The sequence below is a fragment of the Mastigoproctus giganteus genome, chromosome 9 (genome assembly GCF_048544385.1).
Source record: "Mastigoproctus giganteus isolate SK-2022 chromosome 9, ASM4854438v1, whole genome shotgun sequence".
NCBI lineage: Eukaryota > Metazoa > Arthropoda > Arachnida > Uropygi > Thelyphonidae > Mastigoproctus > Mastigoproctus giganteus.
The window spans coordinates 43664210-43691055 of record NC_143583.1 but is presented as its reverse complement, the minus strand read 5'-3'; the positions used below and the strand labels follow the sequence as shown (position 1 = coordinate 43691055).

The window sequence follows — 26846 nt, the reverse complement described above, 5'->3', positions numbered from 1 at the left end:
GTTTGAAAAACTAGTGTACTAAAACCCATTTGGATTTAGTTGTAATGTTTGTGATCATTTATGGTTTCAATTAGATTTGAAACCATTTCCAACAACTTCATATTACAGGTGGTGCCTCGCAATTCGACGTACCGCTATTCGACAGTCGGATTTCGCAGGCCAGCAAAAACGCTACATGATATTGCACGATAGAATTCTTTGCTGGACTACGTAACTGCATTTAACGTTACTAAATAGCACTAAATAGTGATGGCTGCTTCATACATTTTAACCAATGGTATTAAAGAGCGAGAGTAACATTTAACCAATGATAGATAAAGTGGGAATAGATCCCTCAATCGTTCAGCTACGTTAGCCGCCCTCAAAGATAGCTACAGGTATGTCGTCAGTTCTTCCTCAGTTATGAGACAACATTATCTCGTTAATAATCGTAGTCTGAGTTCACGTTTGCTCTAGTTGTTTGTGCTAATTTATAATTCTGCATTTCTCATAAAGTAAAAACTTTTGTGCTTTGGCAGTTATTTATTTTTTGAGTGAAATTTGATAATGTATCCAAAGAGAAGTGAACAGTGGAATAATTCAGGAAAGAAACACACTTGGTTGAGCATAGAAAAGAAGAAAGAAATTATAGAAAAAGTGCAGAAAGGTAGAACAATTACAGATGTCGCTCAAGAGTATGGCATCCCTAGGTCAACCGTGGCAACTTTTTGATTATAGGTGCTAGGGTGTTCGCTGGAGCAATCAAAATTTCTGACAGAAACAGATCTTTAATCAATGAAGAAATGGAAAAGCTGCTTCTTACCTGGATTAGAGAAAGACAGATGAAAGGAGATCCAGTAACTCAGGTAATGATCTGTGAGAAGGCTAGGTTAATTTTTGAAGAATTGCAGAAGGAAATTCCAGGATGTATCTCAGATCAAACTGATGAATTCAAGGCAAGTCGTGGGCGGTTTCACAGATTCAAAGGTAGAACAGGTATCCATAGTGTTCTCAGACATGGGGAAGCAGCTAGTGCAGATAAAAAGGCTGCAGAAGAGTTTGTGAAAAAATTTGAAGATTTAATCATGAAGGAAGGCTACTTGCCGCAGCAAATTTTTAACAGGGATGAAACTGGGTTATTTTGGAAGCGCTTACCAAATCGAACATACATCACGCAAGAAGAAGTGACACTCCCAGGACATAAGCCTATGAAAGATAGGCTTACCTTGTTAACCTGAGTTTGGCGCATTATAGCCTTAGTTGCTAATGCGCCAATAAAAACCAAACAAACAAAAGCTTACCTTGTTATTGGCAGCAAATGCAAGCGGAGACTTTAAAGTAAAGCCACTTCTCGTTTTACCACTCTAAAAATCCTCGCTGCTTTGGGAAGAAAATCATCAAGTCCAAACTGCCAGTGATGTGGAGATCCAATGCAAAAGCCTGGGTAGACCAGAAAGTCTTCAAAGATTGGATTTTTGAGGAGTTTGCCCCGAACGTAAAAAAATTCCTCATTGACAACAATTTACCTTTGAAAGCACTGCTGATTCTTGACAATGCTAGTGCCCACCCTCAAGACTTGGCAAACATTCTTGAAATTGACTTTGATTTCATAAAAGTCCAGTTTTTGCCTCCAAACACCACATCACTGATCCAACCCATGGATCAAGAAGTAATTGCCTGTTTTAAAAAACTTTACACCAAGGCTTTGTTTTCACAGCTTTTTGACGTGACTCATTCTTCTGATAAGACACTGAAGGAGTTCTGGAAGACTGAGTTCAATATTCTTCATGCCATTTCCTTTATTAAAACTGCCTGGGAGGGAGTAACACAGAGGACCCTTCGTGCATCATGGAAGAAACTCGTTCCTTCCTTTTTTCGGGATGACAACAATGCAGTCCAAGCCGCTGAAGAATCAGAAGCAACTGCGGCCATGCGAGAAATCATTTCGACGGCGGAGAACCTCGACATAGGAGAAGTTGATGAGGCTGATGTGGAAGAGCTTGTGGAGGATCACGATGACGAACCAACCGTGGAAGAACTCAAAACACTCAGCGAACAGGAAGCAAAAGAGAGAGAAAAGGAAATTTCACTTGAAGAAGAAGAAGACAGGGAAAAAGGGCCGATGCCAACAGCTGCCATTAAAGAAATTTTATTCCACTGGGAGAATGTGCAGTCTGCTTGTTTAAAATGGCACCCCAACACTGCTGTTGTAACTAGAATGACAGACTTGTTTAATAACACTACTATGCATCACTTCAAGGCTATCTTGAAAAAGAGAGAGAGACAGTCCACCCTTGATCAATTCCTCATCCCCATTCAAGCCAAGAGGAGAAGAGAAAGGGTAGAACAAGATAAATAAAACATCCTTCCAACATCTAAGGCTCAATGAAATGTATGTACTCATTATGTATTTTGTAATTTCGTTTGTTATATGGTAGAATATATTAGATAGTATGAATCAGAGCTGTACTACTCAATATGTTCTACGTAGATAATAATATTAGTAAAATAATAAGAGGAGTTTACCTCAATATAGTGCGTAGCACACTTCCTTATGATACCCTCCAGAAATTAAATTAGAAAAAAAAAAAAAAAAAAAAAAAAATCAAAAACTTATCGGTACATTAGAGTAAAATATAAATAATTAAATAATCAATTTAACACAATTCAAATCAATATAAAACAATTAAAAATCAAATTAACGCAATTAAAAGAATAACGAAAATATTCAAAACGATTTTCCTTCCTGAAGCTGACAACGCTTTTCGACCGTATGTCGTGATCACAGGAATGAAAATTACCGAAACGGGCTAAACCTGATACTTAAATAGAGATTATTTGTCTTCGTGCATGCGCATAAAGGTCCACACATCGGAGATCGAATATGGCCGCCGAACATTAACAGAATTCTCGTGTAATTTAATTTCAACGGTTTCTGCAATTAATAGTCGTGTATAATTACATTGAACGTTAAGTATTTTGGCCTCGTTAAATAAAAAGGTGTGTTTTTCGTTAATGGCATGAAAGGCTAATTCTGACGCTGCTGAACGAGAAGCACGAACTGAGGCTTCATGTTGATTTACACGAATATTAAGAGAAAATCGGGGCGAACCCTGATAAGACGAGTCGCAATCACCGCAAGAAATGTTGTATACCAGATCATTAATTTGTGTTGCGAACGCTGAAAGAACCGAGTGATTGTTCAGTATAGTGTGTAACTTCTGCATTGGACTAGCTACAATTTTAAATTCGGTATCTTTAAAGAATCTGTTAAGCTGTTTGTGCCACTGTTCAACGTATGGGACAGAAATAAAGTATTTTTTGATATTACTATTGTTGATTGGTGTAGTATTTTGTATCCTATCCTTAGCTTATCCTTGTACCCTAATTCGGTTTATTGTGGTAATGGAATAACCCCTGTTTAAGAATCTGCTAGTTAATATTTGTATTTCTGAGTACAAAGCAGAATCCGTCGTTGAATATTTATAGGCATTAAGAAATTGATTAAAGATAATCGATCTTTTGTAGGTGAACGGGTGATAGCTATTATAATGTAGAAGCATACCGGTGTTTGTAGGTTTTTGATAGATGCTAAATTGTATTTTATTCGAGTCCCGAGTAAGCGTGAAATTTAGAAAGTTTAATGACTTTGTATCCGTATCCTCCCTTTCCAATGTAAATTTGAGTCTAGAATGAATATTATTAAACGAATGTAAAATGTCTTGGATAGTATTACTATCGGTAATAACTAGAACATCGTCTAAATACCTCCCATAGTATGTGATATGGGTTCGAAAAGGTGTCAAATGTATCTGTTCAATCGTTGAGAGATAGATCTCTGACATTAAGCCACTCAGGCTCAAACCCATTGGTAATCCAAAAATTTGTTTGTACACCTTGTCTCGAAAGGTGATGTAGTTAGCCTCAACTAACAGTTTAATTAAGTGAAAAATTTCCTTAATAGGTAGCTTCGTATAATTAATCGGTGTCAAGTTTTTATTTAACATATCCCAAATAATATCTAATGTGTATTCAATTTACATTCGTATATAATGAGGTAACATCTAGTGAGAATAAATTGTCATTGTCACCGAGTCTACAGTCTTTAAGCTTATTAAATAATGTATCGTAGTTCTTAATCCCAAATTGTATTACCTGTCTAAAGGGTTTTATAATGTTATATACATGTGTGGCTAAGGATGAAAATGCTGAGTTCCTGTAGGAAACAATAGGTCGAATAGGAAACCTAGTCTTGTGTAATTTTACCTGACCGAAAAGTGCAGGAATATTGTATGTTCTGGACTTCAATTCCTTTAACTGAACCATAGTAATGTAGTCGTTTTTTCGATACGCGGTTAACGTTTTATTGTATTGATTGACCAAATTGGTAAACAGTGCCGGGTCTACTTCATGATAAGTGGAGGTATCTGACACAACTGAATCTAACTTATTAATATAATCATGTTTATCTAGTATTACCACTGTATCTCCTTTATCTGCCCTCTGTATAATAATGTCCTTATTTCCTCGAAGTTCTCGTAAAGCTGAACTGTCATGTGTATTCAATTTAGGAAGTCGCGTTTCTTTTATGTTATTCACTACTTGGTTAACTTGTTGAATAAATACATCTTTTTGTGGAACATTACGAAGTCCAAATTCAATATCAATTATGCATTGTTTTTTAGGCAGTTTTCGCGGTGGTAAATTATAATTTAGTCCTTTGGATAAAAGCGAAATGTGGTCCTGAGATAGTGTACACGAGGAAAGATTTGTAACCTGTTGATATGTCGGTTCGTTGGATACCGGGTGAGGGGGTGTTCATGAACTAGCTGACATATTCTGTGGTAGCACGTTGTGTGTCTGTGGGGGGGGATGTCACCCAACTCGTATGAACTTGGTCGCAAGCTCGCGACAATGTGTTAGAATTCGCATGAACGTGTCTTGACCTATCCGATAATGTTTGCAACTTATTAACGTGTCTGTTTTTTATTTCTGAGGCCTGAGGCCTGATATTTAAGTATCAGGTTTAGCCCGATTCGGTAATTTTCATTCCTGTGATCACGACATACGGTCGAAAAGCATTGTCAGCTTCAGGAAGGAAAATCGTTTTGAATATTTTCGTTATTCTTTTAATTGCGTTAATTTGATTTTTAATTGTTTTATATTGATTTGAATTGTGTTAAATTGATTATTTAATTATTTATATTTTACTCTAATGTACCGGTAAGTTTTTGATTTTTTCGTTTTTTTTTTTTTTTTTTTTTTTTTTTTTTTCCGTTTTAATTTCTGGAGGGTATCATAAGGAAGTGTTCTATGCACTATATTGAGGTAAACTCCTCTTATTATTTTACTAATGGTAGAATATAGTAAAGTCAATAATACTGTGTATTTCTCTCCGACAACGAATTAATCAATTTTCCATAAACTTATATGGAAAATATTGACCTGCAATTCGACTCTAATTCGGCGACGGATTATAGTCGAATTGCGAGGCACCACTGTATTATTATTATTAGCTATGTGGTGCTAGGAAGCCTGAGGCTTGTGCTGCACCAGCCAAAAAAAAAAAAAAAAACAATTCCCGAGTTACCCTGAGAGAGTGAGAGAGAGAGAGAGAGAGAGAGAGAGAGAGAGAGAGAGAGAGAGAGAGAGAGAGAGACACAAGTAGAAGGGAATCACCAAGAAAGAGAAGAATGATGATATCCAGCTCAGGACCCTGACTGTGCCAAGCCCATACTCACCAGGTGTGAGCCCCTTGGTTTCTATATGAATCACTTAAAAATGAATTTCATTTACAAGAAGTGAGTACTTTCGTGACAGGTAATACATGTCATACTTCATTAAAAGAGGGACAGATACCAACTATGGCCACGTCAAATAGATTTATATATCCAGCATATCCTACTCGTTTACCTCCATTGGATGTTGTAACTGAGCGTTTGATATCACCACCATTACCCTTTATGCAAATTCGCGATTTACGTTATGAACATGGACAATGTTGGATCATTGGACAAGTAATAAATGTACCAGTTAGCGTAAATATGATGGTTCATCAATTACCTATGTTGTGTTAGGTTTGTGTTAGGGTTGTTAAATATACAAGAACAGTAAATCTTAATTGTTTATACAGTAACGTTAGAAGTGTCATCAATAAAATGAGCAAATTCGAACTGCTGGTTAAAACAAGTAACGCGGACATAATAGGGCTTACAGAGACGTGGTGCCACCCGGAAATTGGGGATGATGAGTTTAAGTACGGCTTGTATAATGTATTTAGGAAGGATAGGGTAGATAGAAGGGGTGGTGGGGTAATGCTTCTTATCAGAAGCAGCCTGAGTGCGACGATAGCTTTCCCAGATTCAGACATTTCACATGCTAGTATAGAGTCTGTATGGTGTGAGATAGTTGGAAACAAAGGTATAATGCGAGTAGGAGTAATCTACAGACCAGGTGATTGTGAAGATTATGACAAAAGCCTCTACATGCAAATGGAATGGGCAAGTAAGCGTCAATGCCTTATTATGGGTGATTTCAATTTGCCTCTAATTGATTGGAGTAAATGGGAAGGAAACTCGACACGGGGAACAAAATATTTAAATCAACTAGATGACTGTTATTTGTATCAACATGTCAGGGAAAGTACTAGAGAAAAGAATATCCTAGACCTCATCATCACACATGAATCAGATGACATAACAGGGCTGACAGTAGAGGAACTAGTAGCAGAAAGTGATCACGAAGTTCTACGGTGGATGATGACGAGAGAAGTAGCAAAAGTAAAAGGCAAAGGAATGGGTTTTAATTTCAGAAAAGGAAATTACGATGCCTTAAGGTACTACATGGCCTCTATTAACTGGGTAGATATCGTGCAGAAAATTAATACATTTGAACTGTGGTACGCTTTTAAAACATTAATCACAGATGCCTTGAATGCGTATATACCATTTAAAAAAATACTCCACGAGGAGAGTTCCAAGTTGGATGAATAGTGAAGTTGCCACATTACTTGAGCAGAAAAAGGTGGCATGGAAAGGTTACAGAGCAATAAAAAGTACTGAAGCCTATAACAGCTACAAGGTGATGTGTAATAGAGCCACAGAAAAGGTTCGACAGGCAAAGGCAGTTTATGAGAAATCACTAGCAAACAGAGCAAAGAGGGGGGGATAAAGAATTCTTCACATATATAAATGCCAAGAAGAGCAGGACAAACCAAATTGGACCTTTACGTAAGGGAAAGGGGATGGTATTAAATACACCAGCTGCCGTTGCAGATGAACTCAACAGTTATTTTGCATCGATATTTACAAATGTTTAGTCTCTAGAGCAAAGTTTCCGGCATCCCCCCCCCATTTCTCCTTCAACCCATGCACGGTACTAAGTACTATAGGTTTTGATACCTTTCGTGTTTGGGGTTTTCATAAAAAAAAAAAAAAAAAAAATTAAAAGCCTTTTGTGGCAATGGGAAATTGTGGGAGCGAAGTTAAAAAATATGTAATTAATGATATTGAAATTTTGCAAGATTATTTAATGAAAAAACTTTCAAGCCTACAGACCAGTAAGGCTCCTGCAGTTGATGGAATATACCCTATAATCTTAAGGGAGGCGGCAAGCAAGTGCATTGAACCATTGAGGCTAATTATGCGAGCATCACTAGACTCTGGGGAGATTCCCTTGGATTGGAAAAGTGCAAATGTATCTCCCATACATAAGAGTGGCTCTAAAAGTGAAGTTGGAAATTATCGACCTGTCAGTCTGACTTCAGTAGTAGGGAAAATCATGGAGGCAATGATCAAGGGTGGAATTCAGGATCATTTGGATCGAATTAAAATTCTCAAGGATACTCAGCATGGTTTTGTAAAGGGAAAATCATGTTTAACAAATCTGGTTCGCTATTTCGAAAGGGTCACTCACGAGCTGGATTTAGGGAATAATTTCGACATTGTTTATTTAGATTTCAACAAAGCTTTTGACTCAGTCCCACATGAGCGGTTGCTTTATAAGGTGGAGCAGGTTGGAATCACTGGGAAAATCCTTAGATGGATAGAAGGATGGCTTCAGGGCAGGAAGCAGAGGGTTGTGATAAATGGCTATTCCTCAGATTGCGTTGATGTAAGAAGTGGGGTTCCCCAAGGATCAGTATTAGGACCACTGTTGTTTTTAATTTTCATAAACGACATTGATGAAGGGATAGAGGGCGTGATGTCTAAATTTGCAGATGATGTTAAAATTGGTAGAGTAGTTAATGATCACTGTCAAGCTGAGCTTCTTCAGAGAGACCTAGATAGACTTCAGGAATGGTCAGAAAAATGGCAGCTATGCTTTAATCCAACAAAGTGTAAGGTATTACACCTGGGAAACAGTAATCCCAAAATAACTTATTCACTTGGTGGAGTTCAACTAAACCCAGTACTGGAGGAAAGGGACTTGGGTGTTACGATGCGGTCAGACATGAAATTCTCTGAGCATTGTAAACAGGTTGCAAGGAAGGCTCATGGTGTCCTATCGATGATCTATCGAACTTTTGCAAGTAGAGATAGGGACGTGATAATCCCATTATATAAGGCTTAAGTTAGACCACACTTGGAATATTGTGTTCAAGTATGGAGACCACACCTAAAGAAAGACATTGAGCTTCTTGAAAGGGTGTAAAGATGGGTAACTCGCCTGGTGAGATCGGCAAAAGGGCGTCCTTATGAAGAAAGACTTCGAATATATGGGTTGCAGAGTTTGGAAACTAGACACCTTAGAGCAGATTTGATTGATGTGTTTAAGGCTCTGAGAGGCATCAGTAAAATGAATGAGGACGAAATTTTCAAGATTATAAATGATGCTAGAACTAGGGGACATAAATTCAAGTTATGGGGGAAATGTTTAGATTGGACTGCAGGAAGTTTTATTTTAGCCAGCGAGTTATAAATTACTGGAATAAGTTGCCTTCTTGGTGGTAGAGGCCAACAGTTTAGGGAAATTCAAAGGTCAACTGGATAGTACTTTCGGGTAAGGGAAGCGCATAGGATGATAGGTTTAATTTTCTTTTTTTTTATTAATTATTATTATTTTTTTTTTTTTTTGTTTTGTTTTTATCATTGTTTTGTTCGGATTTTTTTTTTTTTTTTTTGGCTGGTGCAGCATAAGCCATAGGCTTTCTTGCACCATGCGGCCATTACTAATACTAATACTAAATAAATACCTAGAGAATTAGATGAAGATTATGCCATTAATGTACATATAAAATGAAGACTCATACATAAATCATCATATCTACAAGGACGTGTGCAGAAGAAAATAATAGTGAAAATATGGTTATGGTATTTGATAAATCCATCATTGTATAAATTCTACAGCATAAAAGTGAGTGACAAATCTTGGGGACAAATGATGATAGTGAACAGGAACATTCAAATTAAATTGTGGAACCTGTCAACAATGTTGATGAACTATTGATAATTCAATAACAAACATTATTATGGTCTGAAGATAAATATTTATGTATAGCACCAGGTCAGAAATCATCTCCAACGAGTTTCATATTTGATATACATGCAGAACTTTCTTTTCCAGCTATATATCTGGGACATGCATGAAAATTTAAAAATGGACTGAAAATTACTCCTTTTATGATGGCATTGAGTAAAATTCGTAGATCTGATCATCATGGAGTAACTCCCCAACATTTGCTATATATGGCAATGAAAATTATGCAAATACCTACCCCAGAAAATTTGCAAATTGCATTTAAATCAGTAGGAATAACAGCTAACATTACTCGTTCTATATTGGAATCGAAAGAATTTATAAACAAGTCATTAGAATCTAACTTGGCATTTCTAAAATCAATTCCCAATTCAGCATATTATTGGAGTCAATGTAAACGAGATGTGTTTGCCGTGATTAGTCAATTAGGAAAACCTATGTTCTTGATGTTGAGTGCGTGTGAACCAACATGGCCCATATTACTATGTATGATATACAGATTCAGATATAAACGAGAAATTACAACTAATGAAGTTATGGATCTACCTTACATGGTAGATCCATAACTACATTAATAAATGAAGACTCCATAATGTGTGCCATATACTGTAATAAAATTGTTGAGAGTATACTCAAAATTTTAAAATCAAAAATCTATAGTCCTTTTGGGAAATATTATGTTGTGAATTTCTTTAAACGTATCGAGGAAGTCCACATGCACATATATTATTATGGATGAACAATGCCCCTTCTGCACCATTAGAAGAAAAAGAAGATGGGAGGGAAGAAGCAATTCAAATGATAGATGCATTATGTTCTATAGAGAAAACTTCAGATTATTCAAATTTACAGCAACATAAACATACTTTTACCTGTTATAAAAATAATAATGCAAACCGATGCGAAAGTCGATTTGAAGCACCTTTTTGGCCAATGTCGCAAACTTGTACATTGATACCGATGGCCACAGATGACAATCAAAGATTAGCTTATCACAAAAAATATCGTAAAATGCACAACTCATTAGAATTGGATAATCATATTAATTTCGAAGAATTCCTTAAATCAAATCAATGCCAATCAGAAGAAGAATATCTAAATATTTTGAGAGCTGGTATTAAACGACCACGTATTTCTTAAACACAAGATAGAAGAGAAATTTATGAATAATTACAATCCTTGAAAATTTAGGAGTGCTCAAGTCTAATTCGGATTTACAATTTATCATAGAAGAATATCCATGTGCAGCATATGTAGTTGAATATGTAAATAAAACTAACAGAGGAATAAGCAACCTGCAAAGGAAAATTATAGAGCTACAAGAATATCCTGATATGGATATAACTGATCTAATGCAAGCATTAAGTGTAGATGTATTGAATTCTGTGGAGATAAGTTCACAAGAGGCAGCTTGGTATTTATTACGATACCCATGTCCATGTCTTCAAGAGTGATTCAATACGTGCCAACGGTAATGGCCATGTGAGCGTCAGAAATTACATAAATCAGAAGCTGAATTGGATGAACAACAAGTTGATAGTGTGTCTTTGGGTATAGGGAAAGATAGTATTTGTGATAAATATGAAAAACGGGACAAAACACTAAAAAAAAAATCTGCACAATTTACTTGGTAACTTTATAAACATCATTTTAGTTTCATAATGAGTTCCTGCAGTAAAGATGTTTTTAACGGCTGCTGTGACATTATCAGTGACACTATCAGTCTCTGAATAGAGGAGCAGCAACTCATTATGTACCTGGTACATAATTACATCATTTTTTTTTTTTTTTTGGCTGATGCTGTATAAGCTTTCTTTCTTGCATCATGTGCCTCTACTAATGCTAATATGCTACAGTAAAAAACAGTCAATGCTGTATAAACTTGCTTTCTTGCTTTCTTGCATCATGTGCCTCTACTAATGCTAATATGCTGCAGTAAAAAACAGTCATCCAAGAAATATACAAAAGTCTTGCTAGTGTGTGAGTGTCCAATCCACAAATTCTAATCAATCTGGAGAGTTAAAATCCCCCATTATGAGATTCTCATTTGCTAGCCCACTCTACCTCTCTATTTAGCTATTTGGTATACTGATGTGGTTACAAAGGAACTGGATGCAAAAAAATAATTTTGATATCATATATTTGGATTTCAGGAAGCTTTTGACACTGTTGCGCATGGAAGACTATTGTACAAATTGGTGCAGAATGGTATTAAGGGTAAGTTGCTACAATGGATAAAAGGATGGTTAAGTGGGAGAAGACAGAGGGTGCTGCTCTTCGTGGACTAATGTTATTAGTGGAGTCCCACAGAGTTTGGTGTTAGGTCCACTGTTGTTTTGTATATTTATCAATGATATTGATGAAGGTATATCAGGCTTAGTGTTGAAGTTTGCAGCGATACAAAGGTTGGCAGGGTTGTTGAGGACAGTAATGGCAGTGTGCTTTTGCAACAGGATATAGATAATTTGGGCAGATGGGCTAAGAAGTGGCAACTGAAGTTTAACCTTGACAAATGCAAAGTACTGCATATGGGTAGAAGTAACCCCAGAGAAACATACCAACTGTGTAGTACTACACTTAAGGTGGTAGAAAATGAAAAAGACCTGGGAGTAATTGTGCAGTCAGATATGAAGTTTTCTGAGCAATGCAGACAGGCTGCCAGGGCAGGTCATGGGGTTTTGTCAATGATATATAGGAATTTTGCTAGCAGGGAAAAGGAGGTGATTGTCCCTCTGTATAAGGCAATGGTCAGGCCACACCTTGAGTACTGCATACAGGTCTGGAGGCCTCATTTTAGGAAGGATGTAGATTTGCTTGAGCATGTACAGAGAAGGGCAACAAGATTGGTGAGAGGAATGAAGGGATCCTCTTACCAAGAGAGGCTTAAGTTCTGCAAATTGCAGTGGCTGGAGACTAGGCACCTGCGCGGTGATCTGATTGAGGTGTATAAGGCCTTGAATGGGTTGAACATGCTGAATTCTGATGGGATCCTTCCACTTGTTCAGATTACAAACCTAAGGGGGCATAAATTCAAATTAAGAAAAGACAGATGTAGAATAGATGTGCGGAAATTTGCCTTTAGCCAGCGGGTGGTTAATTGCTGGAACAAACTTCCATCTGTCGTTGTGGAAGTTGATAGGTTAAATAAATTTAAGGAGGAACTGGACAGGCATTTGGAGGGAATGGTGTGATTTTTTTTTTTTTTTTTTTTTTGGCTGATGCTGCATAAGCTCATACACTTGCTTTCTTGCATCACATGCCACTACTACTACAATCATTAGGCCTATAACACACTCCTACTCTCAATTTTCTTTTCCCAGTACTTATATCATACCAAACTGACTGAACGTTGCACTCGTCACCCATTTCAACTGTATGCACTGCTTCAGAGTAAATATTCTTCTTAACTAAAAGCATAACCTCTCCTATCTTGTCTCTTCTTCCTCTATACATTATACTCCCCATATTCAAATTCAGCATCACTTATGTCAGAATGACACCATATTTCTGATATTCCTACAATTTCTGCATTTGATGACTTAGTCAGTCCTTCAAATTCATCAAATTTATTTACAATGCTCCTAGCATTAGTGTACAAACAGGTATACATGTATGTGTTCTTACTCTTAATTATCCTAACACAGCCCATGTAATCATTTGTTCCATAATCCACATCAGTGCCAGAAATCCTAGGCACCTTGCTTTCCAGGTTGCTGCATGTACCAATAGTAGCAATGCAAGAATCACTTTCACCTCTGTTTGTAGCTCTATTATTATTATTATTAGCCATATGGTACAAGGAAGCCTGAGGCTTATGCTGCACCAGCCAAAAAAAAAAAAAAATTCCTGTGTTACCCTGAGTGAGAGAGAGAGAAGTAGAAGGGAATCACCAAGAAAGCAAGAATGATGATGATATCCAGCTCAGGACTCTGGGTTTGCCAAGCCCATACTCACCAGATGTGAACCCCTGGGGTTATCAGTCTGTATATTCCCCCAGGCTAGCAGTTTTCTGATTCACCTATCACTGCCTCGATAGTTTCAGCAAATATTCTTACACCTATTCTATTTAAGCATATTCCATCCCTGTAAAAACAGTCTCTCCTGTTAACAAGCACAGACCATGCTGAGAAAAATTCAACCCGTGATCCTTACAAAAAATTCTCTCCAGGGCTGAATTGATTGAGAACATTCTCAACATATATTCCCTCCTATCTTGTATGGGCAGAACTACAGACACTTTCATTTCTAACTCATGAATTTTTGCCACACATCTATACTACAACCATCCTTCCTCAATTTAAATTTATGTCTCCCTCGTGTGTCATCTGAACAAGATGTGTGTTGTCTGATGCCCTCAACATTCAACTTACTCAATCCATTCAAAGCTTTAAACTCCTTAATCAAATCTCCTTACATGTGCCTAGTTACCGGCAATGAGATCTGATTGAGGTGTTTAAGGCTCTGAATGGTTTGAGTTTTGTCTACTTGTGACAGAGCGGCTGCTACTGAACTTTTTATAGTCACTTTAACACATTCAACTCTATGACGTACCACTCCACCTGATATGTATAGAAACAATGGACTCTTTCACATGGTCCGTAGTGAGTGGTGTTACTGTCAGTCATTGTTTCCTATTACAACTTCAGTGGTGCAAAAATGCAGGTATTGGAAACTGACCATGTGAAAGGACTCTAATGATTGATTTTCACATGTTTCTGCAAAGCATTCTACACTGGTACTCATATAAACTACAGTTGTTGTTATTGATGCTTGCACAATGGTATCTTACACCATATTGTGCCAGTTTCATGGGCTAATTTGCACGTTGTGCAGACTGAAAAACCCAGAATAACTCAGAGAGGAAACCTACCCCCTCCACCTGAGATTGACTGGCTACAGCCCTGACTGAAGATATCTTTAGAAATTCCTTCAGTCTCCATAAGGATGTAAATCCAGACTTCTTCAAATGAGTGGCTAAACCATTATACTGTCAAGGAGAATATAAAATTGAACTTGGTACAGCAGCTGATTTGCATCATTCCTTTCTGCACTGTCTGGCTATTTTCATTCTAAATTTCAGCTCTGCACAAGTAGCTGTTTTCTATCTACAGATCTCAAAATTAACATAGTTTAATTATAACAATCCTTTATACATGATTAGCATACTAGATGTAAGACAGAGTCAAGGTTGCACACCAAAACCTGACAGAGAAATGATCATTGAACCTTCGTGGTATTACATGATACTTGTGGTAGACAATTCTCATGTTTGGACTCTACAGAAAACTACTTGATTAATCAAAAAGTGATTGATCTCACTAACTCAACTCTGGCAACTGTGACTGAAGGGAGGTAAAAGAAGTCAAGAACAGGCAAATTTATCTATGAGAAAGAACTAAAAAATTTCAATTCGAAAATTTATGGTTTCAAGCCATATAAATTTTTGAATTGAAATTTTTTAATCTTAGTGAAGTCAACTTCTATCTACAATCTTCTAAATCCACTTAATTCTAATGAAACAAACTGTTGGCTTCCTCAGCTACCACTTCCCTTATTGTCCTAATTACACAATTTAAACAATAAGATGAGTTTTAGGGAAAAGGAGGATTAGTTTGGAAACTAGATAACTCAGAGATTTGATTGAAGTGCATAAGGCTCTGAGAGGTGAAAGTGAAATGAACAAATATATAATTTTCACTGTTATAAATGAATCCAGAACTAGAAGACATAAATTCAAATTATGGGGGAGGGGTAAACTGGACTGCAGGACATTTACTTTTAGTCAGCAAGTTATTAATTATTGGAATAAGTTGTCTCCATGGATGGTAGAAGCTTGGGAAATTCAAGGCTATTTGTTATTTGGTTTTTTAGGAGCATTAGCAACTAAGGCCATATTGCTCCGGGATATGCAGTGGTCATTCCCTGACCTTTCCGCATCCTCCGTATTTGGTGGTGACGGGCTCGAACCCCGGTCTAATCAAGAAGCGTGTGCTACGCACTGCTGCTCCTTCCCACCTGGCTACGGAGGCACCAGGGAAATTCAAGGCTCAGCTGGATAGATACCTATGTGAAAAGGGAGTCAAATAGGTGGTTTACTACTACTTTTTTTTTTTTTTGTACAGTGCAGCAAAAGCTCAGGGCACCATACAGCTATAATACTAATTTCCCAGTTCATCTACAATTTCTTTTTTTTTAAAAGGTGGTACATATTCCTACTCATATTTCTTATTAGATACTTCTTTAATCTAAAATCTTTTTGATCTCCCTTAACTCAAAATCTTTTGACTACATTCTGTTAAATTCATTGCTATCTCTCTCACTCTCCAAATCACTTGTAACTTGGAATTTTCAATCTTCATTTAATTGTGACCAGAAAAAATTTCAGAAATATTCATACAGGATGTTAGGATGTAAAAATCACCATCCTGTACAACTAGTGAGGATTTTTTTTTTTTTTTTTTTTTTTTATTATTATCTACATATAACTTTATGGTAGTGTTACTGACCAAGCCCATTACATTATGATCGTGCTATAATGTATTTCTCTCCTAGTTTTACAAAAGATTAAGAAATAATAACATGCCTGAGCCTGAATAAAATTGATTGATGAAGTTCAATCAATGAAGTTGAATCCTAAATGATCAGACCAATATATGGTACTAGTATGATTAAAACCCATGCAAGGTCATATTTTATATTCTTCAGAAAGAGAAAAAACAAAAGGTTACAAATTATAATAAAAAATTCTTCACTTATTTCAGAAGTAATTAATAAGAGTCAAAAATTAATTCATGTTCATTTTAAAAAACTGAAACTATGAACATCTTCAACTTACTTTAAATGTAACTTTTTCATTAGGCTGAGTATTTTCCCCTAGTTTTTCAAAAATACACTCTTTTGACTCAGGCTTAACTTCGATAAGATTGTGCTGAAAGTTAACCACAATACCTTTGTTTTTAGCTATTGCTGAAAGTGCTGCTGCATATTTTGGTGCAGAAAACATTACTCCAAGAGCTGTATTAAAATATATATTTGCTTTATCCCTCTTGGCAACCTGAAAAATAATGAAAATATGTTGATTTATGCAAAACAGTAGTTCTCAAACTGTTGTTCACCATATTTTACAAATACATATATAGTTTAGAAACAAAAATATTACATATGCATTTAAGAATAATTTACTGATTGAGAACCATACTTCAAATACATTTCCTGCTCAAACATAAATATGTTAGATCACATAAAATCATTAAAAAATAAAAACTAACCAGCATAAGCATGTCCAATTTATATCAAGAACAAGAAAAGGGTATTTTGATTAATAATACTGTATTGGTCAGGAATAAAATTATTATTCTATTATTACATTTTTTATTTAATTACTTAAAAATAACCTGAAACTTAAGTGGTTGTGAAAGTTATTTTTTACGCTGAAACTTTTAAAAGCCCATAACAGATAAGTGGATATTTCTCAACAATATTTTTTTCTACTGTCCAATAATATTATAAGCCTTATAAAACTGAATTATTATATTCATTACCACAGCAGTTAATGTTTTATAAAAAAAATCACAACAACAGTTATTTAAAATAGTTCTTTCTTAACATTATCTCATGTTTCTTTTTAGATGATTTAGCTGTTACTCTCAAGGTAGCTTGCCTCCACAAGGCCATTCTTTTCAGAAGAAAAAATGAACACATTTCTCTATTTTCTTGCACTATTAGCCTGTATGAGAAATAGACAGTTATTCAGCTTGGTATAAAAATTGGCACATAGTAGTTACATGATCCTATCAGTAAAACCAACTCCAACAGATATGAAGTGCAAAAAGCTGGGCCAATATAATTGATGCAAAACAGCTCTCTCTATATGTATATAAAATACAAATAAAAAAGGTGATATATGCAAAAATTACACTTTATTAGGTATACCTACCTAATACCAAGTAGGTTCCCCTCAGCCCTAAGAACAGCCGGCATTAATCTTGGCATGGACTCGACAGGTGTTGAAAGCATGCCACAGGGATTCCAGTCCATGTTGACTCAATTGCTTCCCACAGTTATTACAAACTGAATGGTTGAAGATCACTACTCCTAAGAATTCATTCTACCTCATCCCAGATGTGCTCAATTGGACTGACATCTGGTGACTGGGAAGGCCACTGCAGTAGGCTGAATTCACTCTTATAGTCTCGGAAACCACTTCTTTACAATTATGCCCTTGTGCATTATCCTGTTGGAATAACCAATTTGAAATGAAGGGAGGTCCCTGATCAGAAACAATTTCTGGATAATCTGTTACATTCAAATGTTCCAGCAGTATCAAGGGAGCCGATGTGCACCACAATAACACTCCCTACACCATTAACACCACTAGTCTGCACTGATGATACCTGGCATGATGAGTCCACGGGCTCATGTTGTTTTTGCCATATTCTGATCCTCCAATCAGCATAATACAACAGGATAAAACTACGGAAACAATGAAAGCAATATTCAGATTAGGCACAACATTTCCCAATCTTCCACTGTCCAGTGTGAGTGTTCCTGAGCTCAATGTAACCCTACAGTGTAACCTATTCAAACACTTTCATAGTATAGCCTCTTCAAATGCCTCTCTTAATTTTTGCTGACAGGAGTAGAACTCCCCTACCCAGTTCAGTTGTCAGCTGTGGTACCCAATCTGTGACAAGGTATGATAAGCAGTACATTCTGAAATGCCTCTTTGGTTACCAATGTTTTACTGCGTTATTATTTGACTGACTGTAGCCTCTCTGACAACTTGCACAAGTCTTGTCTGCCTCCATTTACTTTTCACATCGACAAGCTGTTTCCAACCAGAGGATTGCTATTATCTGGATGTCATTTGATTACTGAACCAATCAAGACCAACCATCCAGAAAAGCAGTGATCCTGCAAAATCCTAGCAGGGTTGCAGTTTACAAGATACTCACACTGGCACTTCTAGCACAAACCACTACGCCACATTCAAAGTCATTTATATGTTTTGTATTACTCATTTTCGCACTGAATTTCAGTAAACATATCAACCCTATGTATCTGCCCACCTGCTTTTTTACTGCAGAGTATGAACACATACTCTGCAGTAAAAGGCACCTGCACGGTGATCTGATTGAGGTATATAAGGCCTTGAATGGGTTGAGCACGCTGAATTCTGATGGAATCCTTCCACTTGTTCAGATTACGAACCTAAGGGGGCATAAATTCAAATTAAGAAAAGACAGATGTAGAATAGATGTGCGGAAATTTGCCTTTAGCCAGCGGGTGGTTAACTGCTGGAACAAACTTCCATCTGTCGTTGTGGAAGTTGATAGGTTGAATAAATTTAAGGAGAAACTGGACAGGCATTTGGAGGGAATGGTGTGATTTTTTTTTTTGGCTGATGCTGCATAAGCTCATACATTTGCTTTCTTGCATCACATGCCACTACTACTACTACTACTACATGATACTGTTACTGGAAGAGCACTCCATTTCATGAAAACGGTAGATGTACCTAACAAAGTGACCACTTGGTGCATTTTATACTGTATTGTATAACATTTCAATAACTTCACAATGCCTTGCCATAAGGTTTTGTTTATGGGTTACTGAAATGATATGCTCATTGGTTTCTTCCATTCACCAAGGTCATGTGGTTGCTGCCAAAATGAAGCTACACTGGACAAAATCTAACTTTATATAATTCATATTTTGTTACATTTAATTTTACAACTTTAACAATCCCCAGAAATGATAGGAGAAAATGAGATAGTCTTGGAAAATATCATGTACTTTCTCATATTCATAGAGAGCAGCAAGTTTATTCCAAAACAGTTCTTCACATGTAAGGTAAATAAAAAAATATGCATCTTTCTCTCGTTATTTTCTTGAGATGGATTTCTTTGAGAATATGTAGAAGTGCTTCCATGTTTCCTGTAACTTATTAGTATGATTGTGTCATACAATGTCAGAGAATACAGATTTCCTGAAAGACATTCTTTGGAGGTGAACATTTTAAAATAAGAAAGAACAGATGTGCAATTTCTCTAAGGGTCCTGACAACTTCGTGCATGATTGGATTTAGAAACTTAAGACTTGTGAGATTGAGATACCAAGTTTTAAAAAGTATTTGGTAGTCTGAAAATTATTACTCATAACAACGTTTTTCTTGTTACCAAACTATTTCACAGCATATCTAAAGGTTTCAACTTGCTAGGAAAATCTTTTTTTTTTTTTATGAATAACTTAAGTAATTTATGCTAAGCATGAAGTGATGGTTATAATGGTGGTTTTTGCTTGTATATTGCCTGGAGTTTCTCTGCATTTAGGTATATTTAGTCTGAATAAACCACTCTACAGACTGCACCTCTTATGGTGATGCCCTTTTCACCAAAGGTTAAATTCTCACTTAATCACTGCACCATCTCTTGTGCTAATGTTACTAATGGTTTAAGTCACAACACAAGGGATGAAGAAGTTACTATTTAGATTGGTTGGTTGATTGGTTTGTAGTTGCTTTGGTAATGCCACGATACATTATCTTCTCTTTTCATACTTCACTGAATTCATATGGTCCTACATGTAATCTTTATAGTATGCGTTACATCTGTACAGCTGTATTCATGATAGTGTACAGACATACAGGAAAATGCATACAGGTCTACAGGCCTCAATTTAGGAATGATGTAGATCTGTTGAAACAGTGTAGAGAAGGGCAACAACGAAAGGGTAATCTTACCAAGACAGGCTTCACTGCAGCATCTTGAGACTAAGCACCTGAAAGCTGATCTGATTGAGGTTTTTAAGGCTTTGAATGGATTGAGCAAGCTCAAAAATAATGGCATTCTTCCTCTTGTTCAGTCTGAACATGAGGGGACATAAATTCAAATTGAGGAAGGATGGTTGCAGGATAGATGTGAGGAGGTTTGAATTCAGCCAGCAGGTAGTTGACTGTAGGAACAAACTTCCATCTAGTGTTGTGGAAGTGGACAGTTTGAATAAATACAAGGAAGAATTAGACAAATTACTGAAGGGAGTTGAAGCAAGCTTATAAAGCTGATGCATTATAAGCTTGCTTCCTTGCATCATATGGTACTAATAATAATATTCGTGAGCCAATTTGTACATTATATGAGTTCAGGAGAAAAAATCCTACTCCCTCTACATGAAATTGGCTAAACATAGCTCTGACAGAAGACATCTTTAAGAATTTCGTCAGTTTCCAATAGTGTTTTAACCTAAGCAACAAGCCCACTCGGGGCCACTGTTTAAGTCACAGACTTTCAAATTCAAAGACTTTTTTTCCAACATATCTATAAATCTAAATTTTCTCTAAACAGTGAGATGATAACCTTTTATTTTTTTTATTTCTACTTCATAAGTTTTTATATCAGTAAAGTTGTAAAAATAATTTAAGTTCATCCCTATATAACCTAAATGTCATTCAGAATAGGAGAATTTATTTAGAAAAAGGAAATTTCACAGCAAGGTTGCAGGACATAAAAATAAAATTTAATATAATAAAACAGAATTTTTAAGAAAGCTGGCATAAATATTTTAGCAAATTTAGAAAAATAAATGAATGAACAATAGCCACACATTACAATTTGCTTCTCTAAATCGTCTCTTCTAAATTATATATTTGGATCTTAGAAAGGCTTTTGACACTGTTCACATGGAAGACTGCTGCACAAATTGGAGCAGTGTGGCATTGGAGGCAAATTGCTGCTATGGATAAAGGGATGGTTGAGTGGAAGAAGACAGAGAGTGGTAATCAATGGATACTGCTCATTGTGGACTAATGTTATTAGTGGAGTTCCTCAGGGTTCAGTGTTGGGTCCATTGTTGTTTTCTGTATTTATAAATGATATTGATGATGGTATATCAAGCTTAATGTCCAAGTTTGCAGATAATACAAAAGTTGTAGGGTTGTTAAGGACACTACTGATGCTATGCTGCTGCAACAGGATCTGGAAAGGTTGAGCAGATGTGCTGAGAGGTGGCAAATGAAGTTTAACATTGACAAATGTAAAGTGCTACATATGGGAAACAGTAACCCCAGAGCAACGTATCAACTCTGTGGTACTACACTGACAGTTGTAGAGAATGAAAAGGACCTGGGGGTAATTGTGCAGGCAGATATGAAGTTCTCTGAGCAGTGCTGATGGAATGCGAGAGTAGCTCATGGTGTCTTGTCAATGAGATACAGGAATTTTTTTAGCAGGGATAAGGAGGTGATTATTCCCTTGTATAAGGCAACTGATGCTATGCTGCTGCAACAGGATCTGGAAAGGTTGAGCAGATGTGCTGAGAGGTGGCAAATGAAGTTTAACATTGACAAATGTAAAGTGCTACATATGGGAAACAGTAACCCCAGAGCAACGTATCAACTCTGTGGTACTACACTGACAGTGGTAAAGAATGAAAAGGACCTGGGGGTAATTGTGCAGGCAGATATGAAGTTCTCTGAGCAGTGCAGACGGACTGCAAGAGTAGCTCATGGTGTCTTGTCAATGATATACAGGAATTTTTCTATCAGGGATAGGGAGGTGATTATTCCCTTGTATAAGGCAATGGTCAGGCTACACCTTGAGTACTGTATACAGGTCTGGAGGCCTCATTTCAAGAAGGATGTAGAGCTGCTGGAACGAGTACAGAGAAGGGCAACAAGATTAGTGAATGGAACAAAGGGTTGTTCTTACGAAGAAAGGCTTAAGTTTTGCAAATTACAGTGTCTGGAGACTAGGCACCGGCGAGGTGATCTGATAGAGGTGTATAAAGCCTTGCAGACTTCCATCCATTGTTGTGGAAGTTGATAGCCTAAATAAATTTAAGGCTCAGCTGGAGGGGTATTTCAAACAAACGGAGGGGTGAAATTGGAGTGGGTTTTTTTTTTTTTTGGCTGATGCTGCATAAGCTTACTTTCTTGCATCATATGCCTCTACTGATGCTAATGTCTCACTGTAGCTTTTAACAAACACCAAAAAAAGAGTTGCATTAAACACTTCTGATGTACAACAGGAAAATTTCTGCTGTCCTTTTTTCTGAAGATTTATACCTGTATGTCTCAAGGTCCTTCAATGCATACATCAGACAGTTTATGTTTCTATTCTAAAAATATATCACGATCAGCACATACACACAGTTCCTGTATTGGATTACTTCTGCTTTTCATTTTGTAGAGCAAACAAACTAAGATTTTCAGTGCATCTACTTTTCAAATTTGTATGTTATGATTTTGTTCTGGAAATATCTAAAATCATTTTTTACTATCTACACTAAATATATTAATATACTTTTAAATAAATAGTAAAAGACTATAAAAATAGTCGCGTATTCAGTATAGTTTTTCAAAACAAATTCCACAAACCTTTCTCAAATAACTATCAGACAAATACATAATCTTCTGTGGCGCTCCTCCACATTTAATTGGATTGACTGGCTGTGTAAATATAGCATTTCCTTCTTGAAAATTCTTCAAAGCTTCAAATGTTTTTGTAACTGTATTGATGGAATAGTTTGAACACACTCCTGGTGTTTCAAAAGCTTTTGGAAGGCCTTTGATCTGTTTAAAAAAATAATAATAACAAAGTCATAATCAATTATAACAATTTATTAGAATATATATGTTATTTAAAGATACACAAAATTAAATACTGGCCATTAAAACTTAAAATATAATTCTTTCTGAATTCTTTCTATAAACAATGAACTGCCAGACAAAAAATAAGTTGAGCCCTTTGAAATTATAAAATAGCCAATTCTATTTTGGCCATTTCAAAATGATGAAACAAAACCTTCTTGTCTTCTCTTATTTTTCTGGCAACCAGTATCTAAACTGCATAGTTAATGCAATGGTTTTAATGAAAAGAACAACCTCTGCCTTAATAACCACATATTAACTTGATTATTAGATATTCTGATAAGTTACATGCTTCATAATGTTATTGCACTACTTTCAAATAAATGACTACAGATTCAAGTGATCTTTAACTTATTTATATGTATCTTTTCATTTTTTTGTGTAGTTAATATTTCATACCTTAAGGTCATTTTCCCTTCTAAGAAGTTTTCAACAAGTATCTTCTTTCATCTTCTCAACCTTCAATCTGCACACAATACTAGTTCTAAAAAGTACTATAAGTTCTAATACCTTTCATAATTGGGGTTTTTCATAAAAATAAATATATACAATAGAACCCAGATAAGAAATTCCCACACAAGAAGGTACTAGGTACCTTCTTGTCTGAGAATTTCCCCTGTACTAGGTTTGGTTTCTTAAGTCCCAATTTTAACTCTATATATTGTAATGTATTATTTTCCCATGTAAGAAGTTTCCCAGGTAAAAAGCTTTCCAGCATAAAAAGTTTGTGATAAAGTATACATATTGTATTATTATTATTATTATTATATTTTCCCACTTAATACATTTTTTAAATATAGAAATCTTTATTTTTATATTAGAAAAATATAAAAATAAATTTTTATTTTTATATTTTTCAATATAAACATTTTGGTAATCGAACAATTTACAATATAAACATTTTGGTAATCGAACAAGTTAGTGCATAACATCATTTTAGTTTGTAGTAAGCCACTGTAGGTGAAATGGCATCATTTTTTACATCTCATATTGTGAATGCCTTTACAATGAGTTGCCCTGATATTGCACTACCTCCAATAAGAAAAGGAGGCACTACCTCCAATACACAACAGAAGCTTCGCCACTGGAGAAGACCAATGTTACTTATTCTCAGCAGACACCACCACCCAGTGGTGGTATCTAACAAGAATACACTGGTGAAGTGTTGCCTATTTGAGAATCCACTGTCAAAGGTAGTTCAACATCAGGGCAACTCATCGTGACGGAATTCACAATATGAGATATATTAAAAACGATGCCATTTCACCTACTTCAGTGATTTACTACGAACTAAAATGATACTACGCACTAACTTATTTGATTAGTCAATTTTCTGTAGTCAGAGGCTTTTAGCACTAAAACCTTTTTTAGTATTAACATTTTGATATTATGGATGTGACATATTGCAATTGTTTTCATCGATATCCATAATTTGATAAGCCGACATGTTAAGTGTTAAGTACCAGTTGTTGTGAACAGCTTTGAATTACTTTAGTGGATTGTTGCTCTGTCTTATTGTAATTGTGACCTTTTAAGGTGTGCTGAAACTCCAACTTGGTAATGAATTTAATGAACAGAATGTTAAGCAATTAAATATCCTCAGTTTAAAAATGTTTCCCATAGGCAAAGTAAAAAATTTATAAATTCTGAATTAGTACTTAAAAATGATCTTTAACTTATTTATGTGTATCTTTTCGTTTTTATTTGTGTAGTTAATATTTCATACCTTAAGGTCATTTTCTTCTAAGAAGTTTTCCCTTGTAAGAAGTTCTAAACCTCCACTCCCTTGGAAAACTTCTTATCCAGGTTCTACTATGTGTGTGTGTGTGTGTGTGTGTGTGTGTGTGTGTGTGTGTGTGTGTGTGTGTGTGTGTGTGTGTGTGTGTGTGTGTGTGTGTGTGTTTTGGGAAAATAGAAACTCTGATTGCTTTCTGGGGTTATCAGTGATCATAGTGTGCTGATGCAAAATTTAATTAAAGACATAACTACTGTCAAGGGTAAATGGAAGGGCTTTTGCTTTCATAAGGTGACTAGAGTAATCTCAGAGGGTTTTAAAATTCTACATACCATCTGATCATGTTACCAACAGCAAATTCTAAATGGGAAGCATTCCAGAAAGTAATCATAAAAGCTACTAGGCTTTTCATACCAAATAAGAAATACCATTCCAGACTTAGACCTAAATGGATGGCAGATAATTTGATGAGACCTGTGGCACAGAATAAAAATGCATGGGATGCATATAAATTATCAGGTGATACAAAAACCTATGGTAAATATAAACTAGTTTGTAATCAAGTCAAAAAAGAGGTTAGGCAAGCTAAGTTTGATTACACAAAGATTCTGGAAAAGAATGCAACAAAAAGCAACAAATACTTTTTTTACTTATATTAACAGTAGAAGGAATGGGTTAAATCATATTGGTCCACTTGATGCTGATGGTTTGATTGTTGATGATCCTGCTCAGGTTGCTGACAAATTGGGTAGGTATTTTTCATCTAGATTCATGCATGAGGTGTTCTTTAGGTAGGAACATGCCAGAAGTACATCAAAAATCTAACAGGGCGCTAAATGATTTCGTGATAACTGAGAGGAAAGTGGAGTAGAAATTGTTGAAGCTTAACATAAAAAAGGCACCTGGGGTGAATGGAATGTATACAGTAATATTATGGGAGGCAGCAAAGGAGGTAAGCAAACCCTTAGCCATAGCCATAACTGGAAGTCCCTATAGACTAGAGATGTGTGAATATATCTCCAATTCACAAAGGGGGTCACAAAAGGTGATATGAGTAATTGCAGACCTGTTAGAACTTCTGATCCAGGGAAAATATTGGAGTCTCTGATTAAAGAAGTAATACAGGACCATCTACACAGAAATCCAATTATACTGCAGTCACAGCAATGATTTGTTAAGGGGCAACCTTCTCTGACCAATCTGATTGGATGCTATAATGCAATAACAAAAGAACTGTATGCAAAAAAATAATTTTGATGTCATATACTTGGACCTCAGCAAAGCTTCTGATACCATTGCACTATGGCATTAAGGGCAAGTTACTGATCTGGATAAATGGATAGTTCAGTGGAAGAAGACAGAGAGTGGTTATTAATGGACATTATTCTTCATGGACTAATATTATTAGTGGAGTCCCTTGAGGTTAAGGCTGTTTGGGTTGCTGGACCCATTGTTGTTTTCTACATTTATTAATGATACTGATGGCTGATTATGACTGAAGTATGGATTTTGATTCTCTATGGTAACTGAAATATAAAATAAGTGTATTATTAAAAGAAAATATTGCTATATACTTAACTGTTGTTTATATAACCTTGAACTTATTTAACATAACTGAAGAGTTGTTAAACTCTGTGACCCTTTATAATATACATTTCATTATGATACAGATAACTTATGGGTGTTATTCCTTTCCCTGGACATCTGTGTTATTTTATGGTCATAATTTAAATAAATAAAAATTGTTTAAAGAACTGTTTCAGATGATTAGAACTGATTATGTCCTCTGATTAGTATCAGATATCATCTTCGAGCATCATCACACAAAAAATATAGAAACTAATGAAGATAACAATACTCTCTGCAACATGGATAGGAAACAAATTTATTTATTAATTATGTCAGTACAAGTTGCTATCTACAAATATATAGCAACTGCCAATAATAACAACTATGATAATGAAAAAATCTCAGCTTTTCTTTTGCGTGATTCTAACCGGCATTTGGTGA

At 35.8% G+C, this 26846-nt stretch overlaps 1 protein-coding gene across 2 annotated transcripts in view; it reads right to left on the bottom strand.

Moving 5' to 3' along the window:
- Sqor (Sulfide quinone oxidoreductase) overlaps positions 1–26846 on the bottom strand; it is a 133406-nt gene that overhangs the window by 65944 nt on the left and 40616 nt on the right. For both annotated transcript variants that reach the window (XM_090382089.1, XM_090382090.1), the window contains exons 5-6: positions 22829–23023; positions 16292–16510 (exon numbers count right to left, since the gene is read on the bottom strand). In XM_090382089.1, the coding sequence (XP_090238215.1) occupies positions 16292–16510; positions 22829–23023 (414 nt within the window). The remainder of the gene's footprint in view (positions 1–16291; positions 16511–22828; positions 23024–26846) is intronic.